The 15,784-nt window shown below is 44.3% G+C and overlaps 1 protein-coding gene across 1 annotated transcript in view; it reads right to left on the reverse strand.

Annotated features, from left to right (window-relative positions):
* Positions 1–13,373, reverse strand: part of NEK5 (NIMA related kinase 5) — a 57,039-nt gene extending 43,666 nt beyond the window's left edge. The window contains exons 1-2 of the mRNA XM_044381789.3: positions 11,926–13,373; positions 4,626–4,722 (exon numbers count right to left, since the gene is read on the reverse strand). Of these exons, the coding sequence (XP_044237724.2) occupies positions 4,626–4,722; positions 11,926–12,042 (214 nt within the window). The 5' untranslated portion in view covers positions 12,043–13,373. The remainder of the gene's footprint in view (positions 1–4,625; positions 4,723–11,925) is intronic.
* Positions 13,374–15,784: the final 2,411 nt, after the last annotated feature.

The following is a 15,784-nucleotide window of genomic DNA, read 5'->3' on the forward strand; positions in this document are numbered from 1 at the left end:
TGAGGTTAGAACTGTCTGGCAAGATCATTTATGTTCTCAAATTTTCCATCTGTTTAAAAAAAAGTAATCACTGAGGCGCCTGGGTGGCTCAGATGGTTAAGTGTCTGCCTTCAGCTCAGGTCATGATCTCCAGGTCCTGAGATCAAGCCCCCGGCTCAGCAGGGAGTCTACTTCTCCCTCTCCCTCTGCCTCACCCTTGCTCATGCTCTCTCTCTCTGTATCTCTCTGTCTCAAATGAATAAATAAAATCTTAAAAAAAAAAAAAAGTAAGCACCGTAGGGGAGGGGAGAAGGGGTATAAGAAACAAATTGTCCTCATGGCCTCCAATCTCAGTGATGGAAATAAAGAATATACACTAGCATTACAATACAGCATATTACGTGCCACAGGAGTAAGCTGGGAGGTTCTCAGAGCAGAGGTGACAAAGTCCCTTTCCATTAAAGGACAGATCTGTGTTTAGTCCTAAAGCATGTATAAAATATTTGAAAATGCAGAAAGGAGGAAAAGGATGCCCTAAAAAGGGAATGCAAGACACATGGTAGGGCAGCAAGTTCTGGAACTATAGAGCTTACGGGCCATTGACCTTTCCAAACTAGTGAGGGGCACTAACGTTAAGCAAGCTTTCTAGTGTCGAATTCCAGCAGGTAAAAGACAGTTACTGTAATTAACTCACTCTAAACTGCACTTCTTACAAATCAGGATGGCATCCTCCAATCGGTTGCTGTGGGCCCAGCCGTCTTGATGTTATTACTGCCTGCATAATTTTTAGAACCCCTCCACCAATTTAATCTGATTCTAGTTTCCTTTTTAGTATGCACAAGAGTAATAGAAAGTAAATAAGTCTTACAAAGCCTTTGTAATATCTAGAGAAGAGCACTGTGTTACAGTCAAATTGGCGGTATTGTTCCTTGGAATTAGCACCTAACGGTGCATCTCGTAACCAATGGCCCCTAGATTTGATGAACCATCACCCACTACCACCATCATTCCATAAAATAAAATCATTTAGCACCCCAAATCATGGATGGACACAGAATCAGCATCAAGAATGAAAACATCTCCTTTCTTCTCCCTTGTGCACTGCACTCTTCTCACACGGACGTCCCACAGGGCTCTGTGCCAGGTGTGAGATTCTACCCTTCTTACGAGCCTCTGACTATTTCACGGATGCTGGGACATGCGACTTCAAGGCCAGCGGCAAAGGACTTAATTACTCTTGGCAAAAGCAGGTGTCAGAGCTTCACGTTAGCGCTCGTTCCACAGAGGTAAAACACACGAGCCTAGATGGACACATGCACCTGCTGTGGGCGACGTGACAGGAGAGGAACAGCATGCTTGAGGAAGCTGCTGCTTTCTAGGGAGCAGTAAACAGGCCGGCTCTGCCTTGGGGGAGACATCTCATCCTTCAGTTCGCTCACCACAAACGCAATCTGGGTAGACAGTGGTCAGGGCTTTGCACTCCTGGCACATTGGGCAGAAATGTGCACAGACACTCAGGGCCCATAGCCGACTGCCTTTCCCAAAAGCATCCTGGCCAGTCCTTTAACCCACCAGGCCTGCTCTTGCCCTCATGCCTTTGCAGTGGCTGCTCCCCCGGCCTAGAAAGTTCTTCTGCAGAGTTGAGTATGGCTCTTCAAGTCTTTGCTCAAATGACTGCCCTTTTATGTTGCCATGGCATTTATCACCTCCTAACATACTATACAATGTGCTTATTAGTTATGTCTACATTTATTGTCTGTTTCTCCCCACCCTTTCCCCTTAGCCCACATACTACCCAGTCTATAGCAGGCAGCCTTCCAAGATGGCCCCAGGGCACACATGGCGTGGGCTGCCTCCCCTGGAGTGCGGGTGGAACCTGTAAGTAGGATGGGCTGTCACTCCCGCGATGATGTCAAGACACACGGCAGAGGGGATTTTGCTGAAATCACTGAAGTCAGTTGACTTTGAGTTAATAGAAAAGAGATTTTACCGGGGGGCTTCACTTTATCACAGGAGCCATCCAGATCTAGGTCTAGAGGTCAGGGACAGAGGAAGTGAGATTCCAAGTGGAAGAAGGCTTACTGAAGGGGCCACACGGCAAGGAAGGGGAGCTGGCTTCCAGAAGCCCATAACCACCCCCAGCGAACAACCAGCAAGAAAGCAGACACCTCAGTCCTATGATCCTAGTAGATGAATTCTGCCCACAACGTGAATAAACATGGCAGAGAACTCTGAGCCTCTGAGGAGAGAGCCGAGCCAGCTGTGGGACCTGAGCAGAGAATCCAGCTAAGCCACACCCAGACCTGGGATCTAGAGGGGTTGGGAAAAGATAAATGGGTGTTGGTTCAAGACACTGAATTTGTGGTCGTTTGTTATGCAGCAAGAGAAAACAACAGTGCAGGGAGAGATTCTGGCCTACTGTGTGCACTGATGAAACCCAGAACCCACCCAGCATGTAAGGTACTTGATAAGTATTTATTGAAGGAAATTAAGTGGAATTAATTTAGCTGTAGGAAAATCTCACTACACTCCCTTGTTTTTCATACAATTGCTTCAAACTTATAAAAAGTTCATGCCTTCTATAGACAAACATTTACTGAACTAGAGCCACGGCTCTTCTGTTCAGAGACAAGCTGTTGAGGGTAAACAAAGGCTTTATCTTAATAAGCTCCGGGTTTCAAGTCCCCAAAACCTGCCAGGCAAACCGGGAGGCATCCCCATATCTCTAGCTTTCCTAAACACAGGGGCACTCTACTTCAAAAACAAAAAATAAAGCTGTTCTAAGAAAGTATAAGCTTACAATATAAACAGAGGCCGTGGAGGGCATTTATATTGTCCAAATGACCTCTAATTTTATAACAGCACCAATGTCAACGGTCCTCAAATGTCTACTTTGCATAAAGACATATTCTACTCTTTGAAAGTGGTCCAGTCCATGTACTCCTCAGCCAAGGTGTATTAAGCACCTACTATGTGCTGGGTGCTGAGGAGCAAGTGGAGACAAAAGAATTCATTAGGTTTGCTATCTTAAAGGGACTATGGTAAACCAGTTCAGACGTGCATATGGAAACAGGCACACGCGCACAAGGGCAGAGGTGCTCTGCAAGGTCCGGAATGGGCGCCATGTTGGAACCGTGATCTCGGAGAAGGCCTGAGCACGAGCAGGTGCTAGCCAGACACAGGGAGTCACAGTGATAGCCCAAAGAATGAGGAAAAGAAAGATCGTCTTCTGGCTTTGTTGGGAATCAAAGAATAGGAACGGAGGGCACTTTCTTCAGTGGCTGCCCTTTAGAAGTTGTTCAGAACAACTCAACTCCCTGCTCACATGTACTGCTCCAGTCCCAGGAAGATCACACAGCAGCCCTGAGAACTCTTTGAAATACCCAGCCGTTGAGGAGGGCCATACAGAGAACTGCTTTGAAAGCAGTCATTTTACTTTGTAAGAGACCGAGTGCCCTGCACAGCGTAGAAGCTCAAAACGTAGTGGTTATGGATATTTATTTACTTATTTGTACACCCCTGAGGGCGCTTGAAGACATCCAGGTAACATTCCTGCTCCATGAACTACTTACCACTGTGAATTCAAGCCCCCAGCCCAGTGCTGGGGCCTGGGATGGGGACGCTCCACAGTGAGCTGTGGGCAGATAGAGCCTGTCACCGCCTGATACGCACCTGACATACAGTGGACGTGTTTATTGTCTGTCTCTTCCCCCTAGAACGTAAGCTCCACGAGGACAGGAACTTTTGCCTATTTTGTTCACCGTTCTATTCCTGGAGCCTAGAACAACGCCTGGCATACAGTGAGCACCTAGTAACAATTTGTTAAGTGAATGAATGGTCTCTGACCAATGCTCCTTTTATGTCTTGTTTTGTATTTTTACCTTCGGAGCCAAGTGGTAGATGAAGGCAGATGAGATGTTATACTCAGGCATCCACGGCAAGGGAATCGCTTCCTTAAAGTTTTCCCCTCTAGTGTGGCCGTTTGCTTGACCATGGTGCATGGCTGTTGGCTGCTTCTCTGTAAGAGGACCGCACGGCCCGCCTGTTGCCCCAGCACGAGCACGAACTCTCAGAGGCAACGTATACCCTCCCCGTCACCACGTTTTCGGGGTTGGCTGTGTGGCTGCTTTGCCAACAGGAACAGGGGCTCAGAAGGAAAGTGAGGAACAGGCCACATCCTAGCAGGGCTCTGAGAGCGATCGTGCGGCAGGCTCCGTATCTCGTCCCCTTCTCTCGCTCAGGAGAACAGCATGCTCCCTATCTGGGCTGCTCCATCACCTGGACCCCAGACTTAAGATCCCGCCCACTCACAGCCAACGTGTAATGTGAGAAATAGATGTGGAATACTGGAGGCCACAATTTAGGAGTTCTTACTGTAGCAAGACTAATATACCAGCCATTAACTAGTGATGCAGCAAGAATTAAGGAGAGGAGGGAAAACTTAAGCAAACTTAAGAAAGTTGTCTACAAAAACTCACTAGAGAGGAAGTGAAGTCAGTGTCTCAAATTACGATTTAAGTAAATGGGAAAAGGAGTCCATTTACGAAAACGAATTTATGCACAGGTCTCAGGAATGTATCTTTTATAGATGTCTACGTGCCTATACTTTATTATTAAAGCACTTGAAGAATATTAGAATGTCAAACCTTGAAACGAACTGAAGAAGGTTACAATGTTGGGATGCTTCATCTTTGCCAGAAGAATTACTTCTTTCTTTGAAGCTTCCTTTTCTTGGATGGGCATCTAAATTACATTAAGAGATAGAGTAGTCTGTTAAGATAACTTATTTTCAAGAACATGCTTTTTGCTCACTATCATCTAAAATTCTCCACGATTTCACTGGCTTCTAATGACACTTCCGAAACTGATCTTTCAATGGCAGGAAATGACAGTCTTAGAATTAGCAGCGTGGTCTATATCAAATTACCGGTTTTTCAGTGACAATCGTAAAGAAGAAAATAAATATTTCTGGTGAAGGTCTGCTGTATTAAAGGTTCAGTTGCATTGGTGGCACTGTGTTAATTACTTAGGCATCTGGAAACTTATTTTAATATTTATCTCTCAGCAGCAAAGAAATTCTTTATAACAATGCAACGTTCCAGCAGCAATCACTGCTGAGAAGAAACAGATGAAATTTAAAAAAAAAGTCATATATCATATCAACCAGACCAGTAAAATTCTGTAGTAAGATTACTACATTTTTTATTTTCAAATAAAAATGGTCTCTTGTGACTTCATTGTAGATCTGATGCATTTTTCTTATTATTCGGTATATCATCTATTGACAGTATTTTTCAAATCATTTTGGTGCCGGTGGCCACACTTTGCTTCCACCTCTTCTTCCTCGTTCTTGACACCTGGCCTCGCTTGACTGGTCATCTCCACCCCGACCTCTGGCCTGGCTGCCCCACCTTCTGGCCTCCGCACGCAGGTCACCACTCCTCTCCACTGCTCCCTCTGTAATGTTCTTCGACACTGGCCCACATCCCAAATTTCTCATCCTCACTGAGAGTTGAGCCTTTTTTAAACATTAACGTTCTCGATCCCAGCTTTACTGCCTCCTACCTATGTAACCTTCCGCAAATCATTTAAATCTCCGCTTCTGTCTCTTCCACCCCAATTTAAATTGCACAGCTGCTACATGTGAGTTTCAGAACACAAGTAACCGAATTACTCCTACGAGACTGACAGACTTGGCTACTCAACTACTTTAATTTGAACTACTGTTTTTCAAAAGAACGTTATACACAAAATCAAAAAGCAAACGTAGGTAAGCGACTGTATTTTCATAGTTCGGTAAAATTACCGGCAATAGCTGTGACAGATATTTCTGTATTTATAATACATAAGGAGTTCCGGCAAATTAACAAGAAAAAAAAGGCAAACCTGCCAATAGAAGTATGGCAAAATACAGGAATGGGCAACTCACAAGAAAGAAAAGAAACAAAAATGACTGTGTAAACAGAAAAAAATATCCAACCTCACTCAATAATCTAAAGAACAAAGATTAAAACAAAATTCGCTACAATGTTTCATCTATGACATAGGCAAAGCCAAGAAGATGTTAATACCTAGGGTTATCCAAAAGCAGCAAACTGGCACTCAAATACTTCTGGTGTAGGTATATAAATTTTGGGGGGAAGGCAATTTTACAACATGTACTGAGAAACTTTAAAAATGCTCCTGTTTTTGGCTTATTATTTCTTCTAGAAATTTATCCAAAGAAAATAATCAGAAATGTGCCCAAGCATTCTCATATAAAAACGTTCATTACTGTGTGTTATTACTAGTTTTTTAATTACTGCCATAATACACACTTGTGATCTTAAAAAAAATATTTGAAGCCAGACAGAAGTGAACAAGATGAACGTGAAACTCCCCCTGCCCTCCCCACCCATTCCATGAATTCCTATTCCTTAGGAGTAATTGCTGTTAATTGCTAAATGTTTTTATTTAACGCACACATAGGTAAACATATGTACATAGTTTGTTTAATAAAAATGACTTAGGGGCGCCTGGATGTCTCGGTCAGTTAAGCGTCAGACTCTTGGTTTCGGCGCAGGTCGTGATCTCCTGGTTGTAGAATCGAACCCTGCGTCAGGTTCTGCACTTGGTGGGGAGTCTGCTTCAGATTCTCTCTCCCTCTCGCTCCTGCTCACACCCTCTCTCTCTCAAATAAATAAATAAAATCTTTTAAAAAATGACTTATATTCTACATATTACATGGTATTTAATCATACCTAAAAAACTAAACATAAATGTCTGAAAATAGAAAAAGAGTTAAATCATGGTGTTTTTAACTTGATGTCATATTATGCAGTCATCAAAAATCAAGGGAGGCAATGTGTCACAGCAGAAGGAGCAGACGAAGAGTGAGGAAGGATCTGTTGGCTACTGGGCATCGTTGAGCAAATCACTTAACATCTTGGAGCCTCAGCTCTTTCACCCATACAATGAAGCCATGACATCTACCTCCAGGGCTATTGCAAGGATTCAATAAGTTGATATATTAAAGCACATAGGGTGACAGCAGGTATAAAAGGCACCTGGTCGACGGTAAGCATCACCCTTATTATTGGGAACATTTAATATTACTATATGAGAACACTTTTTTTAAGTTTACTTATTTTTTTTTATAATCTCTACACCCAGCGTGGGGCTTGAACTCATGACCCCAAGATCAAGAGTCACATGAGCTTCTGACTGAGCCAGCCAGGAGCCCTGAAGAACATTTTATTATATGAAAACATTGAATGACTTAAGAAAATATTCACAACATATTGCTAAGTACAAAAAGCGGCTATAGAAGAGTGTATCTACCATGGCACCGATCATTCTAGTAACTTATAAAGTATTTATGCATTAAAAATAGCCTGGAGAAAAATTTACCATAATGTTTAAAGAGAGAGGTTATCAGTGATTTTTATTTCCCTTGAAATGGTCTTATTTTCACTTTCAGTTCTTTTCAAAAATTTTTATAATGAACCCTTTTATTTTATAATCAAGAAAATATACAACACATTTTTGGAAGCAAGAATCAAAAGAATAGGGGTGGCTGGCTGGCTCCATCACTAGAGCACTCAACTCTTGATCTTGGGGTCATGAGTTCAAGCCCCACGCTGGGTGTAGAGCTTACTTAAAAAAAAAAAAAAAAAAGAAGAAGAAGAAGAATCAAAAGAATATGCTTGATAATAGTAGGATGATGAGAGAGAAAATATTAGCCTTTTGGTACCTGTGAGAAAATAAGCCATTCACATTCTGGCATTTATAGAGTTTACAGCATGGAGAGGTATTGGAGATGTGAGGAAATGTAGATTTCTCTAGATAAGAAGTAATGAAAAACTACTTTAGGGTAGAAAGGAAGAAAGAAGCAATACATATTAATACTGGGACACAGGCGTTGCTAGGCAAATTTAATAACATAAAGAGATACAGGAAAGTGAGAAGAACAAGGCCTAACATGACATTCTCCTTAGTGATGGCCCGGAGGCCAGGGCGGTTCACGAGAAAAAGGATGAAAAAAAATCAGTGCTGTATTAGAAAAATATGGTCAACTTTTTATTATCTACACTCAGAATGGGAGAGATGCTATGAAATGAATTAATATCTATTCTTACAGAGGATTCACTCCCAAATAGTTTCTTCTTTCCTTAGAATTAAAATGGTGTTATAATTCTTCAGTATGTACCAGCTGAACAACAGAGCTAGAAGGCCTCAAAGTATCTAGCCTTTGAATTATTTATCCAGTAAAAATGTACTGAATACCTACCGGTGCAAAGCATTATTAGGTGCTGTGTGGAACACCAAGACGAATAAGGCACGCGTTCTGCCCGCGTAGAACGCACAGTTTAATAAGGGGGAGAAGGCACGTGCACAAAAACACCAGCCAAAGCACATCAGAGTAGAGGGCAGTCAGTGTCATAGCAGCAGGACGGATAAAAAGCTATCAAGTTTACAGAGAGAGCGATTACTTCCAGTGGGAAGGTCCCGGAAGGTCTCCTGGGCAGGCAAAGACCTTCTTGAAAGCAAGAGCCCCATGGGCGAGCACAGAGGCTGCGGGCTGCAAAGGACGTGTAGATGGAGGGGAAGGTGGAAATGGGATTTGGGAAAACAAACCAGACGGCGGGTGAAAACTAATCCGAAGAGTCAAACAATATAAAAGCACAGGGCAAAAATTACTCACGATCCCACATTCTACCTACGTAATAACAATCTAGTACATCTTCCTTGTACGTATGTGAATCTATGCCCAGGTATGTGTGTGTGTCTGTGTGTGTGTGTCTGTGTGTGTGTATATATATATATATATACCTGAAGAGAGAGAATACATATTTTTACAAAGAGTGCCTCGTTCTACACATACGGTTTTCTCAAGTAGCAGAAGCCGTGACATTTCTCACGTCAACACATCTGCAACATGATTTCTAAGATCTGCATTGTTTTCGTAAATTAAGTAACCAATCCCCTACTGTTGGACATTTAAGTTGCTTTCTGACCGTTCATCTCTGGGTATTTCCTTGGAATAAACTCCCAAAAGTAGATCCAGGGATATGTGCTTTTTTCCTTATCTTTTTCAAAATGAAGATAACGTTCTCTGCCTATACAAATAACACAATTCAGGGACGCCTGGGTGGCTCAGTCGGCTAAGAGTCTGCTTTCCGCTCAGGTCACGATCTCAGGGTCTTGGGATGGAGCCCCACGTCGGGCTCCCTGCTCAGCAGGGAGTCTGCGTCTCTCTCTCCCTCTGTGATCTCTCTCGCTCTCAGTCTCTCTCAAATAAATAAATAAAAATGTAAAAAGACAAATAATATAATTCATAATTTAAAAAACAGAATATATGCTCCATATTAAAAATTCTGAAAATACAGAGGAATGGTGGAGGTGAAATCCTATCACTCAACAATAATCATTGTCAGTGTGTGAGTGTGTGTACTGTTAACGTGACACACACACACATATATACACACTTAACTTTTGGTGGCCTGATTTTTTTTTTCATCTTTACAACATGCTGTGGACCTATAATACAGACTGGGCATGGGTCCTTCCAAGTTTCTGATACATACTAATGAATTCCCTTCAGAGTGATACCAATTTACCTTCTCATCAGCAGAGCTTGAAGAGCGTGCCCGCTTCCTCCACTTGTATATCCTTTCTAATCCTTGCCAAGTGTATAAGCAAAAATGGATTTTTATTGATTCGTATTTCTTAGTTTACTAATGAGTTTGAAGTTTCTGTATGATGAGTTCCTCAGTACGGGTTTTTTTCTTTTTATACATTTATAAAAGGCCAGCACTTTTCGTCAATACTTGCAAATATTTTTGGCATTCTGTCAACTTCCTTTTGACTTATTCATGGTGTTTTTTGTCATTCAGCAGTTTTAGGTTTCTACGTAGTCAAAGATGACAATGCATCTAGTCATCTTTTCCTTGACGACTTCTGTCCCGGTGAAGGTCTGGGGACACGAATGAAGCATTATCACAATTTTGCTACACGAAAGCCGGAGCCTTGGCAAAACTACTGAAGCAGCCCAGGGCATTGACAAAACGAAGAAAACAAACTCAAAGGGAGAATGAGTCAACAGTATGTAGCAAGTCACTGGATGTGAAGGAAGACAACAAACTCAGAGATGACCTCATGGACACCAATGTCATGGACACAGTGCGGCACAGAGCAGATAAAATGCAGAACGGGGGGCAGGAAGGGAAGCGGGCTGGAGAGAGAGCTGGAAGAGTGGTCTGCTCACCGGCGGAGACAGGAGGGAGGCGACTGCCCAGAGAAGGAGAAGCGAGTCGGCAAGGAACAGATGGCGGGGGACACAGACAGGGTGAGAGGGCAGACAGGCCTGAGAAAGAGCAGCCAGATAAACAAAGGAGAGCGAGCGGAATAATGTGGAAGGAAGCTCTGACAGGCCGCTAGAATAAAGGACACTTGTAGAAGCCATGGAGCCATGAAGAGCGACCAATACTGCTAAATAAATCCTTCTCCCTGAAGCTGACCATCTACACCTGAGCTGTAATATAAGTTTGGGAAGTCCTTTTGTTTTCCTTTGCAACTTTAAAAAATTGTGGTAAAATATGTAAAACGTAAAAGATATGCCATTTTAACCATTTTCAGATGTACAATTCGGGGGCATTATGTACACTCACACCGCGCAACTTGTCAAGTCCACTTTGCACATAATTTGGGGTGTTTTTGTTTTTTTTTAACTAAAGGGATTTTTTTTTAAGATTTTGTTTTTAAATAATCTCTACACCCAATGTGGGACTCGAACTTCTAACCCTGAGATCAAGAGTCACATGCTCTACCAACTGAGCGACTGAGCCGGCCAGGTGCCCTATTTTGCACACATTTTGTATGGAACGTTTTTGCTACTCTCATTTATAAATCCTCCAGGAGACACCCAACAAGACTTCAAATTAATTCCAGCATGCGATGGGCATTGTTGCCCCAATATATTGTGATATGAACACATCACTAGAGGGGGTGACACAAACACTTGCCCGAGAGGAATTCAGCAGAAATGATTTCTTTTCAATGAACTATACTTAACCACTCTCCCAAATCATCAGACTAGCAGAAGGACACTGTTTTCCTCCATTTGTTTGATGCATCCAGCAAGTGTCCGGGCATCTATCATGTGCCAGGCACTGCCCTGCGTGCTGGAGAAGACAGACAATAAGCACATGAAGAAAATGTGAGCGGCGTAATTCCAGACCATTATAAATGCTATTCAGAAAAGAAACCAAGGCGGTGTAATGAGTGATTGAGGGTGGCACGGGGATGATTTGGGGAAGGCCTCTCTGTGGAGGGGAACTGATGAGGGCGATACAGTCAGAGGAAGAGCACCAGCCCGTGGCAAGATAGAAAAGTCAAGCAATGGGGGAGGGGAACTCTCACAGGCCTTGCAGGCCCCCCTCAGTCTGCCACAGGAACCGGTGATATAATCTTATTTTTCTTTTCTTCTTTCTTTTTTTCCTGTCCTTTCCTTCTCTTTTTTCTAATAAAATATTGGTTGCTCTTTGGACAACAGACTTAGGAGTATGAGCAACCCAGAGTCAACTGAGGCTTTTTTTTTTCTTTTTAAGATTTTATTTATTTAATTGAGAGAGAGAGAGTGAATGAGAAGGAGAGAGAGAGAAAGAGAGAGAGTGTGCACAGCCAGGGGGAGGGACAAGAGGGAGAGGGAGAAGAAGACTCCCTCCCAGCTGAGCAAGGAGCCCGACTCGGGGCTCAGTCCACCCTGGGATCATGACCTGAGCCGAAGGCAGACGCTTAACCGACTGAGCCACCCCGGCGTCCCTAGTCAACTGAGGCTTAAAGTTCATGCTATAAAAACAAACAAGCAAAAAAAAAAAAAAAAAAAAGTTTCTTTTTCATCCTAAATTAAAAGCCAGCTGAATATATTACTGAAAATGAACAGGAATGTGAACTTCTTCACTCTACCTTTGCAAAATCGATCTCTTTTATAACACAGGGCTTGCTATCGGATTTTCCTTTAGCCAAGAATGCTTTCCCGAAGGCACCTTCCCCGATGGCCTTAATCACATCATATTTATCCATGCTGTCAATGCTGGTTCCTGAAATCAGAGCACTGCAATTTTATCACACACTCTTCACAAGCATTAACGAAGTCACAAAACTGATCGCTACAATGTAAAGAACTCCTTCTGCTAAAACTTTCCTACCAACCTCAGCAAGACAGAGTCAAATAACTTTCCCTGTGGCCACAGGTGACCACCAAAGTGAAATGTTGCTTCTTGGTGGAATCTGGGCGCAGACTCAGCTTTGATACACTGTACTTTTGTGATCCTGGGGAAGTCACTCAATCCCTCAAGACCTCACTTTCCTAATTTCTAAAATGGAAATAACAACACCTGGTTTTGCAAGACTGTTCCGAGAATTTAAGGTATAACACCCTGGGTCTTGGCTCCTCTGTAAAGCAGGAAGGTCCTTAACGCTGGTGCAGGCTTACAGTTCAACCCTTCTCAACGGGGACGTGCTGCCCCCTAGGGGACATTTTGGGAATTTGTGGAGGTTTTTCTGGTCCCTGCAGAGGTGGAGAAGCACTATGGCGTTTAGAAGTGGTTGCGGCCTGGGATACTAATGTCCTGCGATGCGAAGGACGGTCCTGAAAATAAAGGACTATTCCGCGGCCCTAGAACCTTAGCAAGTCCCCACACACATTCACGTGCGTGGAAAAATCCATTTATAACTATCTGCAGCTAGAACCAAAGTCCATTTTACATGTAAGTACAGAATATTTTTTGCACGGTTTTACTGAACACTGAATTTTCGAGGAATGCAGCTGCATGTAAATCAAGGCTTGATTGTACTTTGTTGTGTTGGGAACATTACCAAGAATTGTGCACCGGTTTGGAAAATCACGGCCCCACGGCTGAGCTGCTCAGGTAGCCGAGACCTACCAGGGGGCGGCCGTCAGGGTCAGGTGCCTCCCCGCCCAGGCACCGACACTTGGCTGCTTCGCTACTTCTTCGACTACCAGGCATTTGCAGTCTGAAATGGAAACTTCGTTATAAACCGTTTCCTCGCATTTCCTCTTTAGTTAACAATTAGGGTATCGTGCCCACTTTTTAAAACCTGCGTGAGCAGGCAGGTCGTGTTTTCCATAACTGGTGTCAGGGTAGGAAAGGGGACAACTGAATGGCATGAGGCTGGGAACCAGCTCCGCTGCCGGAGGAGGCCGGGGACACCCGAGGACCGGGTTTTGAGGGAGGCGGCTGCGGAAATGGAACTCGAGGACTCCAGCCCGGGAACTGAGCGACGGCGACCCTCCAGCCCCGGCGGCACCAGGGGTGGAAGCCCCCAGCTCTCGGGACAAGCCTTGTCCCTCAGGGGCACTCCGGGAGGCTGCCGCGGGCTGGGCTGCGGAGCTGGCGCGCGGGCCGGAGCTCGGCGTGTCGCGCGTTGCCACGGAGACCGACGCGGCCCGGGACTTCGGGCAGCTCCCCTGCAACCCCTGTCTACCCGCCGGGGCTCCGTCCCTTTCCCCGCGGCTCCCGGAGCCCTGGGGGCAGCTCGGGGTCAGGATCCCGGACGGCCCGGCCGCAGCGTTACCTATGGCGCCGGCTGGCGGAGCGGGAAGCGTCCCGAGCAATCTGGGTTCCCCGGGCAGCAGCGCTTCCGGGCGGCCGGGGCGGAGCCGCGAGGGGGACCGCGGGCGGGGCGCTAGCAGCCAGAGGACGGGTCTCCACAGTCCACCCCGAAGAGCGGTCCGAGGCCAGGGAATTTGAAGAGCCGGCCGCGCCACCTGCTGCTGTCTTAGGTCGGGACTGTTGTGCCCATCACTCCACAACAAGCTCACCGCTCCTCGTTCCCGCACGCGGCGTACCAGACGCTTTGCATACACCATCTCTGTTCTTTCCAACAACCCAGCAAGATAGTGGTCACCCAGTTTTCCAAATGAGCTAAACTGAGACAGGGAGAGTTTTTCGCGCAAGGTCTCAAATACTATCAAGAAATGGACAGACACAGTTTGGTCTACACTTGGCGACCTTACAAAACTGGCCGTCGCCCACGGCCTGCAGAGAGGCTCCCCTCCCCTCCTTCCCATTCCCCATTCGCGATTGCACATCAAGCTGCTGTCTAAAACCCTTCATTATATGTCTAAGTCGTTGGAAAGGATGTAATTTCCAGCAATTATAAATATTGACACAAGTAAAACATATCCAAAGGCATCTAAAAACCACGGCAATTTGAAGCCAACCATCATTCTCTTTTTAAGTAAGCTCTTCTTTTAAGAATCACAAAGTTTACATCATTCCTTTCTGTCCTTGAACTCCTATCCCTATAGGCAATGTTTTTCTGCTTCAAAGTTTTATTGATCACCCTATCATATAAATGGAAATTTCTATTTCTTGATCATAGGCTTTTACTCTGAATTGAATACTAGTATATTACTAGTACAGAATTGGTAAAAATAAAAGGAATCACACTGATAATCATTAAACATAAAACGTGAAATTGTATTGGAAATTCATCACTTAAATAGGTCAGTGGGCTTTCCCCTCCCAATTAGCACCCACTAGACGGATGCTTACTTTTCTGGAATACACAAGGTTCAACGATGATTCTCTTGCCTTTTTCTTTTCTTTTTCTTTTCTCTCTCTCTTTCTTTCTCTAATTCTTTCTCTCTCTTTCCCTCTCTTTCTCTCTTTTTTTTCTTCCAAACTGTAAGTACTGGGAAACCTCATTCAGTTAAATAAATAGGAACTGGAAGTTTTGTTAAAAGTGTCCCTCAATTCTTGCCTAGTTGTAAGTCAAGAATCATAATAATCCATCACTAAAACTGGCTCCTGACCATCCATTAAATATCCTGAAATGTTATTAAAAGCAAAACTCTGGGGGAGCCTGGGTAGCGCAGTCATTAAGCGTCTGCCTTCGGCTCAGGGCGTGATCCCGGCTGATCGAGCCCCACATCGGGCTCCTCCGCTGAGCCTGCTTCTTCTTCTCCCACTCCCCTGCTGTGTTCCCTCTCTTGTTGGCTGTCTCTCTGTCACATAAATAAATAAAAAAATCTTAAAAAAAAAAAAAAAAGCAAAACTCTGCAAGCCAACTGACTTGTGAAAGGATCTGTCATCCGATCAAGACTCATTCAGTCTCTCAATAACTACACATAATTCCACGTTCCCTTTGTTTGGTGGTTTGGAAATATTTACCCCCTGATGCCATGCTAACATTTGAGATGACTAAGAGGTACAGAATACAGTATTTATGGAACCTGGGTATCTGGAACTATCCTTAAAGCTATCCCTGCCTACCTTAACTCTGAAAAAGTCCTCAAGAGACTTGTAAAAAAAAAAGAGAAAAAAGTGGGGGGACCTAAGTCACTCTGGGAAATGGTGATTTGACTGGAATTGTAAGGCCAGAGGCCCTAGGAACAGAACATGAACTCTGTGCTCTAGCTGGGAAATCTGTTCCTCATGGGAGTATGGGTTGGTAATCTGTATCCTGGTGTTGAGCAATTAAGTGGATAGTAGATGGCTGAAGCCAGGTTTCTCACTGTCAGAAAGAGAAGCTACAGAAAAGCCGGGGCTCAGGGGCAGCTAGAATGAACCCTGTGGTGCTAGATCAGATTCCAGGACATCAGTATGAACTCATTCTCGGCCTAATACACATACAGACAGAGAGACACAGAAATGACTACAGCTGTGCGGACGTGCACATGACAGCAAACATATGTGGATCTCCTCGCTCTGTCTGCTAAGAGGGCCTAGAAGCAGTGACAGCCAAGTAATAACAAGCACACCCAGCTCCCAGATCCTGGCGTCTAAACCAATGAAAG

This window comes from Ursus arctos, unplaced genomic scaffold (assembly GCF_023065955.2).
Source record: "Ursus arctos isolate Adak ecotype North America unplaced genomic scaffold, UrsArc2.0 scaffold_10, whole genome shotgun sequence".
Taxonomy (NCBI): domain Eukaryota; kingdom Metazoa; phylum Chordata; class Mammalia; order Carnivora; family Ursidae; genus Ursus; species Ursus arctos.